General features: G+C 42.1%; 1 protein-coding gene across 2 annotated transcripts in view; it reads right to left on the reverse strand.

Moving 5' to 3' along the window:
* The window catches only part of TRPC7 (transient receptor potential cation channel subfamily C member 7), a 74,295-nt gene that overhangs the window by 34,074 nt on the left and 22,090 nt on the right, over nt 1–18,131 (reverse strand). For both annotated transcript variants that reach the window (XM_071443253.1, XM_071443252.1), the window contains exon 3: nt 12,374–12,556. In XM_071443253.1, coding sequence (XP_071299354.1) covers nt 12,374–12,556 — 183 coding nt within the window. The remainder of the gene's footprint in view (nt 1–12,373; nt 12,557–18,131) is intronic.

Below are 18,131 nucleotides of genomic sequence, written 5' to 3' on the forward strand. Positions count from 1 at the left end.
ACAATTTATTTTGTACAAGGCAATAAAGACAGGCAGAGTGCCATAGAGCCTAGATGGTGTTCATCATCATCTGTTTGGCCCAAATCCTCCCGTTCCCCACACCACTCAGGATTTTCCATGGCCAGGTCCCCTCCTGGGTCAGGGGTCTCATCAGCCCCTCTGGACATCTCAGCCCTCACTCTAGACATGAGTGAGATAAAATACCAGGAACGTGGTCTCTTTAACGTGCAGGGCAAACAGAACATTCTAAACCAGTGATGCAACAGATTCAAAGGAGGAGAAGGAAAGGAAAGGCTGAAAAGCCTCATTGCCTGCTCCTCCTCTAACAAACGGGGTGCAATTACTAATAAACCCCCAAAACATGCTACTGGAACTAGGATACAGGGTTGGATGAAGAAACCACAAACCATACACACCTTGAACAAACCCCAGTACCTTTGTAAAGTCCCTATAAATCATTATCACTGAGCCCAGCACAATTGCTGTACTAATCCATGCCCCTCTACTGTAAAAACTATGTATTAGGGACAACACTGGAGCTATCTCCAGATAGGAAAATAAGCCCAGGGACCAGAAAAGTGTTAAAACCTCAAAAAAGCCTGGGGACCAGAGACACATGAAGGCCTCCACCCAGAGAGACATTATGAATTCAAGCAGCATGGCTACTGACTGCTTTATCCCATTACAAAATACAACAAAATGCAATCAGTACAGGCTTTTTCCACTTTCTCAAGCCCCATGTTGTGCACCAAGAGAGTTTTTGTCCTGGTTTGTGGCAAATGTGGGAAAAAACCTCCTAAGGACTTCCTCTAGAGAGCAAATTCAAACAGCCCCTCCCCGCCACTGGTTTGGGAAAAGATTTCCTTGGGGAAAAGTGGAAAACTCTGTTTATTTAACAAGCAAAGTACTCACAAACATGAAAAGATTAATAATATTGAATAATGGAACCTCTTGTTGCTCTGAAGAGATGGCAAATTCAGAAAGTCCTTCTGTGGATTGGAGAGAGCAAGAGTCTTGTTCATGGGTATGTCCTTGGTGTTTTCTTGGTCTCCCTGGGGCTCAGGTCTGGTGTCCCAGCCTGGATGATAGTCCTGGTGTTCCCAGACTGAGCAACAGCTGAACAGCTCCAAAAAACCTTCCAGGCTCAGCTAACTAAAAAAAACTGACTAAAGTCAAAGGTGAGTTCTCTCCTGCTCCCTGTCCATGCTGCAGACAACACAGACAACACACAGAGCTGAAGCTCTTTGTTTTTGAATACAGACACAAAACGTTCACTGCTTTTCCTTCTCCCCTCCTTTGCTCTTGGATCTAATTTTAAAGGCAAACAATTTATTTCTGGGCTAAACAGATGAATGGAGATATAATTCAGCATCGTAAAGTCACCCCAGGACATCATCTTACTCTGATTATTACAAAAATGAGGGAAAAATAAGTTAAGGATCAGAGATGATAAGATGATAATAAGTTAAAGATCAGAGCATGAATGAGTTTTAATCTGTTAGTTGCTTACAGCAAGCAGTACAGTTTTCATTGTTTTCCCTATCAGATATTAATGAAACCCAGAGTGACCCCTTGGGCACTGCCAGCCTTGTCTCTGTTAACATTTCAGAAACTGGTCTTAGATCTCCTCAGAGATGTGCCATTTAACTTTCTCTCTTCCCTGGGATGGGCACTGACACCAAGGTAAAGATGACACTAATGCTTGGTTAGACACTCAGGCATGGAGAAGAACGGAGCTTGAGACAAAAGCTTCAAGGCAGAATGCTTCAAAGCAAAATGACAAATGGTGATGTGTGATATTGAATTTCAGAGGACTGAATGCTGCAGTGCTTTTTCAATGTTCCCATTAAATGCTCTTTTCCTTTCCTCAGAGCTGGAAAATGAGGCGAGGAGGCTTTTAGGGACAAACCGTGGGTGCTCCTGAGCTGCAGACAAGAAAGAGCAGTGTGACCAGGGCTGTGCAGGAGGGCAGGAAATCTCTGATTGAAATGGAAGCACTGGCAGTGGAGGGGATTGCCTGGCTCCAAAACCAGCCACTTAAAAGCATTGAGTGCTTTATCTCCTGGGCAGAGTCACTAAGGTAATGCATCAGGATCTGCCAGCTCAAGCAAAATGTTTTGCAGTGCTTCTGCATTCAGAAATCACCCCAGGGCCCTGGGCCCCAGTCCATGGCAGTGGATTTTCCTGGTACTCTGTTCCTGGTACTCTGCATACCCCTTGATGTGGGAAGGAAATTGTTCTTCCCTCCAGCCTATCACTCACACAGCTTTTTAAGTTAAAAAAGGCTAAAAAACCCCCATAATAAAATCACACAGCAATCAGCTCAAATAATGAAGCCACCAAAGCAGCATTTTTGAGAGGTAGTGGAAGACTCAGGTAAGTATTGACACCTCCAAAAGTCCCTGCCCTGTGCTACAGGGGATTAAATAAGGGACATGAACATTTATCTGGAATATGGGAAAAGTTTCTCGAAGAGTTCAGTGGGAATTGAAAGGACCCAAAAGAAGAGTTTTACATATAGGAATAAAGAAGGTTTTTCAGAGACCACTGTGGATACCACATTGAGTGATCACTTCTCCACATTTCTATTTACTTTGATGTGTGACAGCTCTCTCTGGTAGCTTAACATGCTATATGCATTGTGTGGAAACACTTCTGAGCTCTTATGACAGAATGAGAGTTTTTCCTGTAGTTGCTCAAAAAAGCAAGAGTTTCACTCCAGAGATGATAAAGTACCTTTATATTTTATAAACATATAGAAACTTACTTCTGATAGAAAGCACTGCAATAGAAAGACTTTTAATTTTTAATTTTTACTCTTTTGAACAGAGAAAGCATCTGGGAGAGGAGAGGAGAGAGGAGAGGAGAGGAGAGGAGAGGAGAGGAGAGGAGAGGAGAGGAGAGGAGAGGAGAGGAGAGGAGAGGAGAGGAGAGGGTCTCTATCTTGGACAGAAAAATGGTGTCAGCAGAAATAAGAAAACTTACGGCAAGACAGCTGAGAGACAGAGGTCAGCCTCAGATGATTGGAATTAATCGTGCAGAAAGAAACCAGTATCTCTTTTATTACTGAAATAATTCCATTTCCCTTATAAGTACAGAAATCTACCACTGAGGCACAAGAATGAACCAGTCAGACAGAATCATCTAACTTTGCTAATGTACCCTACACTGAATAGCCAGGGGCTCTGGCAGGAAGGCAAAGCTCATCAGTGAAGCAGTGCAGGCAGATAAAACCCTGCAGATCAGAACTAACAACATCAGCCTGGGACTGCAAAGTCCTGAGGTGCTCCTGTCGTGTCCTCTCTGCTTGTGCCTTCCCTGTCAGCCTCATGGCAAACTTCAGTGTTTAATCACTGAGTGAGAGCTAAAAAGGAGCTGCATAAATAGACTTTCAGGAGAACATTGGGGATGTCAAGAGACACTGGCAGGGGCAGGGATGAGCAATTTCTCTTTCCATGATGTAGCTGCATTCATGTCCTTGGAGCAACCTTGCTGGGTTCATTATTAAGCATTTCCCTTTTGATGTAGCTCTTTGCTTCTGCAAACCTACATTTATTAACACATTTTAGGCTGCAGCACCTGCTCACAGAACCCTGGGCTGGGTGTGCAATGCTTCAAATGCCAGAAATTTGAGGGAAAATGCTGACTCAAATGAGCCATCCAAAGGGTTTCCAATTGGCACCTTGTGCCCCTGAATTACAAGTGGAAAGGAAGGGGGCATCAAATGGGTTGCACACATGGCTTTTCCCATTTTACCAGCCCTGCCCATGGCAGGAGGGTTGGACCTGAGTGATCCTTAAGGTCCCTTTCCAACCCAAACCAATCTGTGGTTCTGTGCTGTCAGGAGCAGAGGAGCAGGGATCCACACATTGGAAAAATCATGTGGGATCTGGACCACACCCATTGTGTGCTCTGAAAGGTTAAAAGCACATCAGAATAATCACAGAGATTGCCTGACACCTCCCAGACAAACACAGCCTCAGCTGAGCTTGCCATGCTCGTGCTCCCAGCAGGACCAAAGCCAGGGCTGCTCTGGAAGGGGAGGTGAGGTTTCCTTGGCAGCTTTGCTGCTCTTGAGCAGAACCAGAGGGAAGGAGGGAGGCAGGGAAAGCTGGGCTTGCTGCACAGGCAGTGCTGTGCTTCTCCCAGCAAAGCCTTCACCAAAGGAGGAATGAAATCATCCTTTCTCAGCAGGTTGCTGAACACTGTGGGAGTATCAGCAAACATTGGCAGGGCTGGGAAAAACTCAGGGAAAGGTCAAAGCAGGATGTTGCTGCTCTTCCCCTGAAGGGTCAAAAATACCCTGCCATTTCACCAAAGAGGATCAGATGAATTAAGAGATAAACATATCCCCACATGCAAATAGGAGGGAAAAAAAAAAAATCACTGAATGTATTAAAACAAAAAAAAAGTTTCTTTGCTTTTATAACACTCCTCCCTTTTGAAGATTCCTTCAATATTTTAGGCATTTTTAAGACTTTAAGCCTAAATAAAGGGTCTGCATTTACACTGAATAAAATACTTTTCTTGAACTGAAACATACTTTTTTGGGGGGGCAGGACAAAAGGTGGAAAATGTGTCAAAACATTTTTTTTTATCCAGTAGAAGACCCGTTACAGATTTGTTTCACTTGATGCAGAGCAGAAGATGACAGAGCTCAGAGGGAATTACTGAAGTTTGCTGGAAAACACACAGAGCAGGGAAGGACCAGCACAGGCAAAAGCCTTTCCTTATCTCTGCCCTGTGAACTTCCAAGTGAACAAAGAGCCCTTTGCTTTGCAGAAACTATTCTGAGACCTTAGCAGAAGCAGATATTCTATATATTATGTATTTATTTCATGCTCTGGAGTGTGAAAAAAAAAATTGCCTTTAGCAAATGCATGTGCTATCGAATTCTGGCAGCTGAAATTGTCAGGGGGTGAATATGGCTGGAACTTGGTTCACTCCTTGCTATTGTGGCTTCAAGAGAGGAAAATAAAACTGCAGAAAGTTTAAGAGAGAAATAGAAAAGTACATGCTCTACTGCTAATGAATTAGAAATAATAAGTAAAGTTCCATTCCAAAGACCCATGCTGTGACACTGGGACCTCTTCACAAAAAAAGATCTGCTCTAATTATAGTTCAATTCTATCCATGGCCACGGGCCCTGCTTTAAAAACACTTTGCACCAGGCTAACCTTACAAGGAGGAGTAAAAACAGGTCCAGATTCCTTTGTCCTGATGCAAAAGAAAGATTTTCATGGATGAGAGAAAATTCAGCTGATCAGGTCTCATTTCAATGGGATCTGACCCCAGCATGAAAGGAAACAGTTGGTGACTAAAGGTCCTCTGAGGTATTGCTCAGGCACCAGAGAACAAGGAAATGTCCCTGCCCTGAGCATTGCTGCAGCTTCCCCTGGCCCTGGGGTTCATTTGACTGTCTAATGGCATCAACAAATATTCATGAGGTTCTTGCTCATCCTGCAGATGAGCTTTGTGGCAGGCTTGGTGAATATTCAGAGCTGCTGTCTGGAGTCTCACTTCAGTGTTTTTCAACCTGCAGCAAAGGGAAAGGTTTGTATTCGTAAGCAAGGCCCAGATGAGCCAGGATTATCAGGAAAAAAAGCCCAAGTAATTCAGCTTCAGCCTCTGAGTTACATTTAGGGAATAAACCCACAAGTATTTAGAGCAGTTCTAGTAATAAATTGCACCTTTACAAAACCTTTCACATTTTTTCTTTCTAAACCAAAATATCTTTATTATTAGAGCCATTTGGCAGAGGGCAAATACACCAAAACCCAGGATACTCACACATTCCCCAGTTTTATTGAAATCCACTATCTGGATCTACTTGCTGGTTGACCTGAGTTATCCAGTACAAAATTATAATTTTGAACACTTAAAACCTTCACATAGGTCCAGTTTAGAGCCACATCTCATTCCTGTGACTCGTTCTGCTCTACAAAAACATCTACATGTGTGATGTGTGTAACTAGAAAATGTAGAGTTTACACAAATGCTGTGATTGGTTCAGTTTAAACCTTGCTTTGCCTTTAAGTTTCTGTATAATTTGACTTTCCTGAGACAAAGACTGGGCTTTTTTGGGCTCAGCATTCTCCTCTAGGGTAGGAAATAAGGTGGTTGGCTCTTTGGAAAACTTCAGTTTCTTCTTCCAGCAGGCTGCATGCTTTCTGAAGAGATTTATTGTTACTGTCTGATTTCTCTTCTTTTTACATATATGAATAAATCTTATCACTGAATTATTTATCTGAAAACAAGATACTGAATTGCAAGGCCCAGCCTTTAACATTTCAGGATTTTCATATCTGCGCAAAATCAAAACCACTTGAAAATCTTTTATCATTGAATTATTCATCTGAAAACATGCCACAGTAAACTACCAAACAACAATGCCCCTTTGGTATCTAAAAAAGCAGCCACAGAGGGCACAGAAGGAGAGATTTAAAACATTGTCTATGGGGATTTAGGCAAAGTCAAAATTGGAGTCAGCTAAGGTCAGGTTTGTAGCAAACCATATTAATTGCCTTTTTCTATGGGAATTTTATTATTAATTATTAATAAAGGTAATTTAAAGCCCTTTCACCAGTGATGTACATCCATACAATGGTTTTGGTGTGTTCTTGTGCTCACTTGTCTATATCTTGATGGACATTTAAGACCCTGTGACACTTTGCAAATGAAAATAATTAAGTCTGCATATTACAGTGAACTGGGAATATTGCAGACAATATTCAGGATGGAGAAATGATTCATTGAAACCTTAAGAGGATGGATGTATGTGCAGGAAATAACAAAATGAGATTCGTCAAGGAAAAGAAAAGAAATTAAAACATCTGGGAAAAAGGAAATAATCAGAGTCACAGATTTTAGTGGGAGGAAGGAACCTTGCTAATGAAATACTCAGATATAGAAATGCATTTTCTGGGGAAGGGAAGTAACTCCTTCCCTTTCCAATCTCTGTCAAAACATCTGCAACATGCAATTAAAACTCTAAAAAGAAAAATTACATGGACAAGCTTTAGAGTCCAGAATGACCACAGTGCTTCCACTGATATTAAACAACATTTTACATTATTCACTGGCTCCCCCCTGACAGAAGCAAGAGGTACTTTTCTTCCCACCACCTCTGTCCAGGCCATCAATGATTTCACAAGACCTCAGTCACATATTGTTGAAACTAAAAAGTGGGGAAAAAAATTAATGAGGGATTGCAGAAACAAAAATACAACTTTCTGGAAGCTCTTTTGATTGAGAAGTTCTTTCCTTGAGGCTTCTCATCAGATGGTAAACCATAACCCTGTCCTGTTCCAGGCCATATCTGTGTCACTGGGGCACTGAAAGGTCAATGTTTGTCCTGTGAGAAATTCCTAAACTGAAGCTGTGGATGTGAATCATTCATCTGGGTTACCCAAATGTAGTTTTTTCCCTGGGTGTTCAGGCAGGTGTGCAGGTGTGGCTGTGCCCAGAATCCTGCAGGGTAACTGCAGACTGAGGGCAGAGAGATCTCCCCCACCATGGCATGTGGCACAGAGCCACCCCTTGCTCTCCTACTGCCACAACTTCTGGTCACTTCTGGGTCTCTCCTGCCCTCTGTTCCCCACCTTATTTTCCCATAAATAAATTTCCCTTATTTCCCCTTTGTTTCCTGGGACAAACCCAAGCTGTCCCAGGTAACTTTCCTGAGGATGCTCCAGTGGAGCTTCTCTGGGCAGTGTCTGTTACTGCACATCTGGGGGGCAAAGCCCTTCAGCACAGGCAGGGCTGGTTCTCCTGGCCTTCTCCAGCTCCCATCCAGGCTGTTGCAGCAGTTAATGAGAGCTGGGACTTCTCGTGCCCTCAAGTGTCTGAGTCATGTGACCAACACAGTGAAAAGTTATAATCTAATGCAGCCATGAGTATTCTGTGCAGAGCATCCTCCATATGTTAATTATTAATAATATAGTTATGAAAAAAGTTCCTGTTCCAGCTCTCTCTTAAATAGGATTTACACAGCCATCTGGTGTTCTGTTTAATTCTTATTTTTTTTTCCCCCAACCCAATTTGTGTGTCTTACTGTTAATTCAATTAAAACTCGTGAAAGAGGAAGGTGCTCTGGCTTTGTGGTGGTTATGGACAGAGCTGCTGAGGAGACAGAGGTGGGCACTCAACATGCACAATTAAAAGAATAGAGCAATGAGAATTTTGCCACTGGGAAAGAAGGGAAATGAATGTCCCCTCCTACAGAGGAGCAATAGCTGTACACCTACAGAGAAGCCACAGCTTTACACCTAAAGGTAAATGTGGACACAAGGCCCCTGACAACATTAAAGAGAGACAAGAAAGGATCATATTGGTACAGACTAAAACGAGAACATAAAATATGTGCATCTGTGCAGCTGATATACAGCAGCAAAATGGTTTTATTGTAAGACATCAAAACTTTAATTTTCTCACCATTGGCTGTCCAAGGGTGGTTCCAGCCTCTGAACCTCTGCCTCTCAAAAGCAGGGATCATATTCTGGCTTAATTAGAAATGAGTTCACACAGAGAAAAAATGTGTGCTACCCTTATATTTCAAGTACCTGGGTGAAAACAAATTTGTTTGAATGTTTCAAGAAAAGGAAAAAAAAATCATTACTATAAAATTTTCAATCAAGAGCACAGTAAGCTTTCAGATGTTGTAAACCTGCATGAGCAGCAGCTGAGGATACCTATGGCCACAGAGCTCATGGTGCTTGGGATCAGAACTTAGCAACTGAAGCGGCTTTTGGTCATAAGCCAACACCACCTGTCCCACCTTAATGCTGCCTTTTATTTTGCCACTTCTGTGAGCAGCTGCTGGACCCCCCTCCAGAGTTTGCTTTCACTGAGAGAGCTCCCAGCCCCTGCTCCAGGGTCCAGGTGAGCACCTGGGCTGCAGCAGCACCAGAGTCCTTGGCTGCTCCTCCTGCTCCCTGCCCTCCTCCTCCCCGTGCCCCAGACCCTGCAGAGCTGGAAGGGAAAGAAATCCCTTCTTGGCTGAAGTGAGCAGGTGCAAAGCATCACTAAATAAACCAGGGGAGACAATGGTGAATTTGCAACAATCCCCTAACGTGGGCGAAAAGTTCAGTTCTTGGAATCCAGGACTCAGTAAATGCTTAAGTGTTTGAAAATTGTTTGTTTTGCTCTTGACAAACCGTCTCCATTTTAATAATTTTCAAGGAATCATTAAGACAGCTGATCTAAACAGAAAAATGCCTCTGGAAAACTTGGTCAGAGGACATTTGAGTGATTTTTTTTCCAAAAATCCTGGAGTACAGAGTGATTATTCAGTTCTTTCAAAAACTGTGAAGAATAACAGCAATACACCATTTTTATAGAGACTTTATAAACTACTTTAATTTTGGGTTTCTCCTTGCTACAAAATATGTAAAAGCAGAGCTTCTTAATTCTTCAAATATCTTTTATAGGAAGTCCTTGAATTAGAGCCTAGAGCTTCTCACCATCTTCTCACATGTGTTAGTAGGATGCTTTGCAGAAGAAAAGAAAAGGAAAAAAGAGACCAACAAGTGAAGCCTGTAATTGTTGATGCTTTCTTGAATGACTTTACAGGTTCATGTCAAACTTTGTGAATTAGGAAAAAAGATAAGGATCAATAAAACCATGTCCTTTCGCTTAACCAGGAAATTGCTTTTTTGAAGTTGAAAATGAATGAGGTAATAGGGGACTTTGACTGGACAGAAGGAAAAATGGAGAGATATTTCCATTAATATGGAAAAAACCTGCTGTAGGTACCAGCTGCAGGTTTACCAAGCAGAAGAGGAAAGAAGGCTTCAGCTCTGATGTGAACACAACATTTTCCGTAGACACCATAACTGCAGTAACTGCACTGTGTGAGGACAGTGAAGTAACAAAGGAATTTGGAAGAAATAGGAAGATTTTAAAAGATTTTGCAAAGGCCTGATGAAACTCTGCAGATGCAATTGCTCTTCTGTCTGAGGGTGGGAGTCCTTGACATCTTTCCCAGACTCTAGGAATACAAATGTGATGAAATACAGACTGCATCAGCAGCTGTAAAAGTAAAATAATGGATATTAAATAATAATTTTCAATGTGTTTCATGGTTCTCTGCAATTTTTCATCAAAGAAAACCTATTGTAGGCACTAAGTATTAATATGGAAATGGGAATTAAGAAGCTAATGGTAGAAATAGATTTTTTAAACATCAAATATTTCTTAAAATTTCCCATGCGAGTGCAAATATTTAGTCTGGATATGAACTTAATGAAAAAATAACTCATAACCACTAATCCCTCTTTCTTTTTTTTTCTTTGTCAGACCATTCTGAAGTCCCTGAAGCTGTTTTGTATAAAACTCCTGCCCAAGCAGGGTCATCCCAGAGCACATGGCACAGGACTATGTTGGGACAGTTCCTGAATATCCCCAGTGAGGGAGACTCCACATTCTATGGTGATCTCTTCCAGTGCTTGGTCACATGAACAGTGAAGAAATTCTTCCTCTTATCCAGGTGGAACTTCCTGGGCATCAGTTCCTGTCTGGTGTCTCTTGTCCTGTGAGCTGGAGCCCGGAGCAGAGCCTGGTGCATCCTCTGGGCTCTCCCTGCAGGCACTGACAGACAAGGGTGGGGAATCCCTTCAGGTGTGAGCAGGCACAGCTCCCTCAGCCTTTCCTTATTAGAAAGGTGCTCCAGTGCCTTAATTATCCTTGTTTTCTGCTGGACCCATTACAGGAGCTGCACATCTCTCTTGTACTGAGGAGCCCAGAACTGGACAAGGTCTAGTCATGATGAGTCATTAGCTTTGGAAAAGTGACTGAAAATTTACACAATCTGTCCAAGAATCTGTTCGTTAAATATGCATAATACTTCATCCTCCCTCTGACCCCTCTCTATGATAAGATTTCCTTAAAATGGAAATGGATTTCAAAGCACAGGATTTGTATACATAAACCTAAATATCTCTCAACTGAATAACAAGCTTGCACCTGAAGTGCATTGCCTCTTAAGGAATTAATTACTGTGTTACCGTGACACAATGTCTTTGTTCAGCAAGTGTGACCATTTCCAGTCCATTATCACGTCACTGCCAAAGCCAAAGCCATTTATCTGAGTGTGTCTGTGTCTCCCACAGGCTGAGCTGCCTTGTTTTGGAGTCAGCAGTTAAATACTCATCTTACACATAGACACACACCAGCTGCTGAAAGGAATGGGCTGAACAGTGCTGACCTGAGCCATCCTGAGAATCCTGCAATTAGTTTAACTCTTGTTACCAGTGTGCAACAAGTTGCTGTTCCACAAAGGATGCTCAGCTTTCCTGGGCTTAGGAAGATATTGATACATGAAAAGGTCCACTGTACATGACCCCTGCTGGTGCTTTAGGTCAATGTTCATGCATTGTGAAAAGCTGCACATACAGACAGGGTAAGAAATGGGGGAATGTCCCTCTGGAACCGGGTAAGCCAGGATGGAAGCGCCCAGAGCAGCACAGCAGCTCCAGCTCGTGGCCTTGGTAGCAAAAGGATGACACAAAGTTTTAGGAGGATAAGTGAGCAAAGCAGCACAAGAGAATTCACACACTGAAAAGGCTCAAGGTGCCTTGCAGCTCAGAATGTTCTGTGATTCTGTGACTGACGATTCTCAGGTCATGGATCACTGGGCATTGTTCCATGATGAGGTACAATCTGTGTCTTAGATTAGCTCATTTTCTGAAAGAGCACCAGAGCAAGTTTGGCCTCCTGTTACCAAAGCAACAATTTCAATAACTAAGCTTGACCCAGCTTGTTGAACATCTGACTGAGAGGGAACTGAGATGTTCAGCTTGGTCTTGGTGATGGAACAAAACAGAGACACAACATCCTAGGAGAGAACATTTGGCTCCATGCTACATGCTCCTGCATGAAAGCATTTAATTTCAAATATGTTTTAAGATTCTCTTTAATTAATGGCTTTCATAACAGGAAAAGACCTTCTCCAGCCAGCACAGTCAAGAGGCAAAATGGAGCAGGTGGTGGGTTTGGGAGGGGAATGAGAGAGCAGATGTTAGCTCAAAAATTTGGAATGCTCTTCGAGTCCCGCAGCAGGAGCCCAGTTTCCATCAAAGCATATTGTAGGAGCAATTAATTGGGACCACCCAGGCCTAGAATTTGGCAGAATAACATTTTCCATTCACAAAACACACTTCTGTGAGGCTGACTAGTTGTTTCAAATACTTTTTCACTTTGCAGATAATCTTCTCCATATTAAAGCACGTGAGAAAATACAAATCAAGCCACAAGCTGCTAAAATTCTGGGGACAGTCCTGGTCCCATTGAAGTGCATCTTTTGTTTATTTTTCAGGTGGCATCAAAGAAGCACAATTAAATGTGAAGGCACATGGGACCCAAGGGAAGAGCTTACCTTTTTGACCTCGTATTTAATAGCAAGTTTAATCCTGCTTAGACTCGGCCGGTGGTGCTCAGGGCACAAGTGGATGTTCACATCTCCATTCAGAATAGCCTCCACCTCTTCAGTGTCTCTGCACAGGTCCAGCACCCCCACAACAAAGTCCTTGCATTGCATAGATAACTTCCTATAGTCATTCTGAGGGAAAACAGAAAAAAAAAGGTATTTAATTGTGTGCTGGAAAGCTGGGCTGCAAACAGCAAATGAAAAAAGGGAGAGAGAGCAATTGTGAGCAAGGTTACTTCTGCAAAACTGCTGCCTGGAAGAGTAAGAAAGCATTTGATTTACACAGCATGTTGATGGCTTTTCACAAAAGTACAGGAACTCCTCCAGACTTAATTAGCAATGTTTCTATCAGCAGCACAGTTTGCATGATAATAGAACGAGTTTTACAGAACAAGTAAATAATTTCTAGGGAAATTTGGATTTTAAGCAATCAGTTGATGTCTGCTCTCTGTGTGGCGTATCTCTAGGAATGTAAAAATATGGCCAAGAAAAAGGTCCTGCTAACTGGGTAAAATATACAGCAATTTTTTCAGTTTGGATTCTTTCCTAGTAATTCTTTCTTTCATAACTTTCAAGAAGTTTCAGACTGGTACAACAAGCTGGAGCATCACACAGAGATGTGTTCAAATGAATTATATAGTTGTAAAACCAACTTCAGCCTCAAACCTTAGAATTTAGTTAAACAGTCCTGAAAGAGCATCCAGGTGAAAATTGTCACAACCCCTCTCCAAGAAATGGAACTTCAGAAACTCAGCATGATTTCCTGTGAAATAATTTCACTTTGAAATTACACTTATGGGGGAGAAGATAACCTGTACCTGACTTGACAGAGGACTAGAAGAGCAATTTCCCTGCCCTAAATTAAACTGTGATTGATTTTCACATGCTGACACTTAAAAAATGAGGAGAGTGCCACCATCTGAGTAAATGTTGTAAATTAGAACACAATTAAGGCTACCATTCATATCATAACAAAATGGTGATATTAAAGGCTCCATGCAACAAATAGGAATAATAAGCATAAGACAAGCTCTAACTGATTTGAGAGGTCTTTTCAAATTAGGTTTGATGAGTTAATTAAATTCAGAACCTTATCTAATTAAGCCAGCAGCCAAAAGAAGAAGATAGTTAAACTTGTCTTTGATGAAGTGATAAGGGTAACCTGGCTTTGTGCTTCTGTGTTTTCTAAATTATCTATTTATCATTTACACATAGCAACATATTAGCCTTCCTTGTTACACAATGATCTCAAAGCACTGTGCAAACATTCATTAATTAGTTAGAACAGCGCTGTCTAAAACACTTAATTAGAGGTGGCTTAACTTCTTTGGTCAGTTTTTCCCCTTCAGAACTGAGATGCTAATGATTTTAAATCAGTTGGTTCAATGACTTTGTCATAGATTTGAGGTTACTTCTACCATGAACGTGTGTGCGTGTCCCAGCTTCACTTTTCATGCACGGGAAGAGCACAGAACAATTGAATAATCACAGAATAATAATCTCAGGGAAGCAGAAAGCCCCTCAGGGCTGCGGTGGGGCATTCTCACAGGAAGGGGAAGAAGAAGCCATTTCTGATCTGAGTTTAGGAGAAGGGGCTGAAGGCAGCTGGGGAGTAGCAGGGATTTTACTGCTGACACCTTCTGCAAGGTGAAATTTGTATGTTTACGTCCTCTTACATATCAAAAAAGTTGAGATCTGAGTTCCTCTTTTTGTCCTTGAGTGCTGTAGTCAGACCGGGTGTTCTAATTGTGTTGTTAATGGAGGGGAGCAAGAACTTCAAATCTTCATTAAGAGGAGACATAAAGAGTACAACAAGCAGATCTTTATCTGGGTGAATGCCCCATCGCAGAAGCTGGGCCACCAAGACTTCCATAAATGTGCCAAACTAGAGCACTAAGATTTAAGATGTTCTTATGTCCCAGGCAAAAGCCAATGTTCCATTTACATCTAAATCTAGTACAAGAGCATTTTGTGGAGATAGAGAGGATTTGTGGAGTAAATGTTTTCAAATACAGGGTGAGGTAAAGTCTGAAATGTAAATGAAAGATAGATTTTACTTTATGGCTTCAAAGCACTCCTCTCACATCAATTCCATGCTTTAATCTTCCCCACACCAAGATGAATTTCAATAAATTGAAAGCTTACCTCTTCACTGAGAGTATAGATGGCCAAAGAAAAATATCAGCCTCTAAATAAATACAGAAATAGTGAAGGACAGCAAATATGGATAGATCTGAAAACATGTGTAGGGTGGGAATGAAATGCCTTGCTGCCACAGGTAATGGAGATGCTTAATTAGTCCAGCAGCTTAAAAAAACCGAGGGTGAGAACTCTGCTGGGCTTTAATACCGTTCTCTATGTACTGTTTGCAAAGTTCACAAGCTTATCTCTTAACCTGCACATTTTAGGGAATTCTCATCACCACTTCCACATCATCTGAGCAACTAGTTTGTATTAGATTAGATTATTTCTCCCTCTTCTCCTTTCTTTAAAGAAAGATGTTTAGTAGCAACTAGGAAAGTGCTTCCAAAGCATCTGCAAGTGGCAGGTTCCCAGCTGGCAAACTCTATCAAGACCCAACTTTATGCACATCTCCACCCTTAATGTTTTGTACTGGTTCTGTACATTTGTAGAAACTATGGATGATTTCCTCATTCAAAGTTTTTTACTCTGATTTTTAAGTAGACACAAGCAGCCCTACATCCTATCCAAGGTACAAGCTGTAGAGAGAAAAATAATAAAATAAAATAAAATAAAATAAAATAAAATAAAATAAAATAAAATAAAATAAAATAAAATAATAAAATAAACTGCCCTACAGCAATTCTGCAGCCAGGCAGGCAGGCAGATTACATCTCTCAGGAGACTGCTCATCTGTTAAAACAAGACTCAAAGATCACTGAACCTGCTGTGTCTTCTGATGATCCCTTTTACAAAATCATTTGTCATCTTTGTTCTGGCCTCCTTAATGCTCACAGTCATCATAGAAAAGCCTGATCACCCTGATGGCAAGAACACACTCAATGACTCTCCTCATGTCAAGGTATTTCTCTCAAGCACACATTATTCTTTACTTAAAAACTGAGATTAACAGAGGTCTGACAGCCAAGCCTCTTCTGATCCTGGCTTGCAAAGCACAGCTCTGGTGATGCAAGCAGAAATTCTGTACCTGCACCTAAAATCCTGAATTGTGAGTTCTGACGCACGGGAAAAATCCCAAGAAAGCCAAGAAGATTTATTTACAGGCAGCATCCAAGCTCTATTGGTGTTCATGCCAGCACTGTTTATTTCACACATTTGCCTGTATTTCATACATTTGGTAGCATCCAAGATGCTGCTTTCCCTGCAGGAAGGAAAGCTGGGACAGTGGATGGGAGGCTGCAGCCCAGGGCAGAGATTAGCCAGGGGTGGGAGGAGGTGAAGAAAGACAAGGATGCATTTCCAGATACTTCCAGAAATTGGTGAGCAATTACAGAACTTGGGGAAACGGCCTGAAGCTGTGTCAGGAGAGGTTTAGGTTGTATATTAGAAAAATATTCTTCACCCAGAGGGTGTCTGGGCACTGGAAAAAGCTCCCCAGGGCATTGGTCACAGCACCAAACCTGACAGAGCTCAGGGAGCTCAGCAGTCTCAGGAACATGATGGGATTCTTGGGGCTGCTCTGTGCAGGGCCAGGAGCTGGGTGGGTCCCTTCAAACTCAGAGCATTCTGTGATTCTCTGTGGTTCTTGTTACTCTGCCAAGGCTTTTGAAGATCACAGCCCTGAGGACTCCCATGACTCTGCCCGAGCACAGAGGGGCAGATTGGCCACTGTGCCTCGGGGTGCAAAGGGACAGTCCCCACTTCACCCTGCCCTGCCAGCCAGCTCCAACCCCTAAACCAGGCACCTCATGGCCCTGCTGTCCAAATGAGTTTCGTGGAGAACCATCCTGGCTGCAAGCCTGGCCAGGCAGTGGGGTCAGACTTGTGCCACAACAGGAAACTCAGGGCTGGGGACACAAACCCCAGCTCAGTTCTCCTGGCAGGGCAGCAGAAGCACACACAGGCAATGACAGTAACCCAAACTTTCCCAGGCTCCCCAGTTAGGTGCCATATTATGGAAGTCTCAGGATTTAGAGGCTCATAAACCAGATGGATTTTTACACTAATGAAAAATTGCAGGTCACACATGAGAGATGCTGGGGCCTCATCCTGACAGGCTGAGTGCTGTCAAGCCTCAGGGAGGAAGATGAGGGATACAACCCAGGAGGCAAGAGAGCCAGTCTGTTTCAAATAACACATGGAAGAGACTTTTATTTCCAATAGAGGTAGTGAGCAGAGCAGGATCAGGATAATGCCTGAGAATGTTACAATATCATTTTTTAAAAACTAGAATGTAATAAAAGGATTCCAAATTAGTAATTTCCTGCTTCTTCTAACACTGTTGTGCATGTGGAGTTAAAAATGTCTAATTTTGCTGTTTTGAAAAGGCTGATGGTACTTGTCATTCACTGCAATTTCTCCAAGTACCCTATTATTATCTGTTGATTATGTTCTAAATGAACTCTGTCATGTCTCCACATCTGTTCAAAACCAACCAGATATTTTCAGAAAAGAGCTGTTTCAGGTCAGAGGGATGGAGTTTGAGTAAAAAAGTTAAGTGAAATGAGAAAAACTAAGACCAGGAACCTATCTGGCTTTTCTGGGTAGCATTAAATTTGCTGTGCAAATGAAAGCTGCAGGCGCATTGCATAGAGTCTCTTTTTATGTTTCTTTGAGCTCTTGGCTCTTTGTATTTATTCTACATCACACATACACATATATCAAGGAGAGAAATACTGCATTGCTTAGATTAGCATTTTCAGAAGAGACAGCAGGAAAAAAATGGAGAGACAATTCTGTAAATATGAACAGAAAACTCCCCCAGGTAAAAATTATTCTAGAAAGAAAATAAAGCTGAGAGAAAGGAGGGGGACAAAATGCTGAAATATTTCACGCAAGATTTGAATTGAAATTGTTAAATAAACCATCATGTCAAATATTCAAAATGCTTATAAATATTTGCCAATTAGACACCACATGAAATATGCACAAGCCTGCACTGAAAAGCTGTGGGGCAGATTTCCTTGTGGGTACTTACAGTGCCTTTGGCTGGCCACATGTTTGGGAGTGAAGAGAAGCACAAGGCCTGTGGCAGGAAAGGTGATGAGAGAAGATGCTGAGGAAGGGCCCTGCCCTGGTCCTGGCCTTGTAACTTTGCTTTGCTCTGAAATGCACTGAGCACCCTCCCAGAGAGCTTTGCCAGCTGCTGACACTTTTGAATACAGTTGAGTGCATTCTTATTGTTTCCAGACTAAATGCCCACATGCACAGTCTATGCCAAGGCTGTACAGTTAATTCTCCAGAAAGCACATAAACATTGGTTTATGTTCTCTTGCTCCTTAAGTGGCAGCACATCAGAGAATTATTGGAGCTCTGGGTACATTGTGCCATAGCCGTGGGCATGTCTCTGAATTTAGAGCCCAGTGCTGGTTTAAAACCTTTCCCCACTCAGGTGCAGGTTGCTAAATGTTTCTAGAGGTAGGAACAGATGCCTCAGTTCATTTTCAAAATGATCCAGACCTTGACTTCTTAATCTCCAGCGTGCATAATATAATAAGCAATCTGTTCAAAGACAAGAGTTTGACATTTCACAAGTGTGACTCTGTTGCTTTCCCAGCAATTTGGA

This window comes from Agelaius tricolor, unplaced genomic scaffold, assembly GCF_023055355.1.
Source record: "Agelaius tricolor isolate 1412-34295 unplaced genomic scaffold, bAgeTri1.0.p SCAF_18, whole genome shotgun sequence".
Lineage (NCBI taxonomy): Eukaryota > Metazoa > Chordata > Aves > Passeriformes > Icteridae > Agelaius > Agelaius tricolor.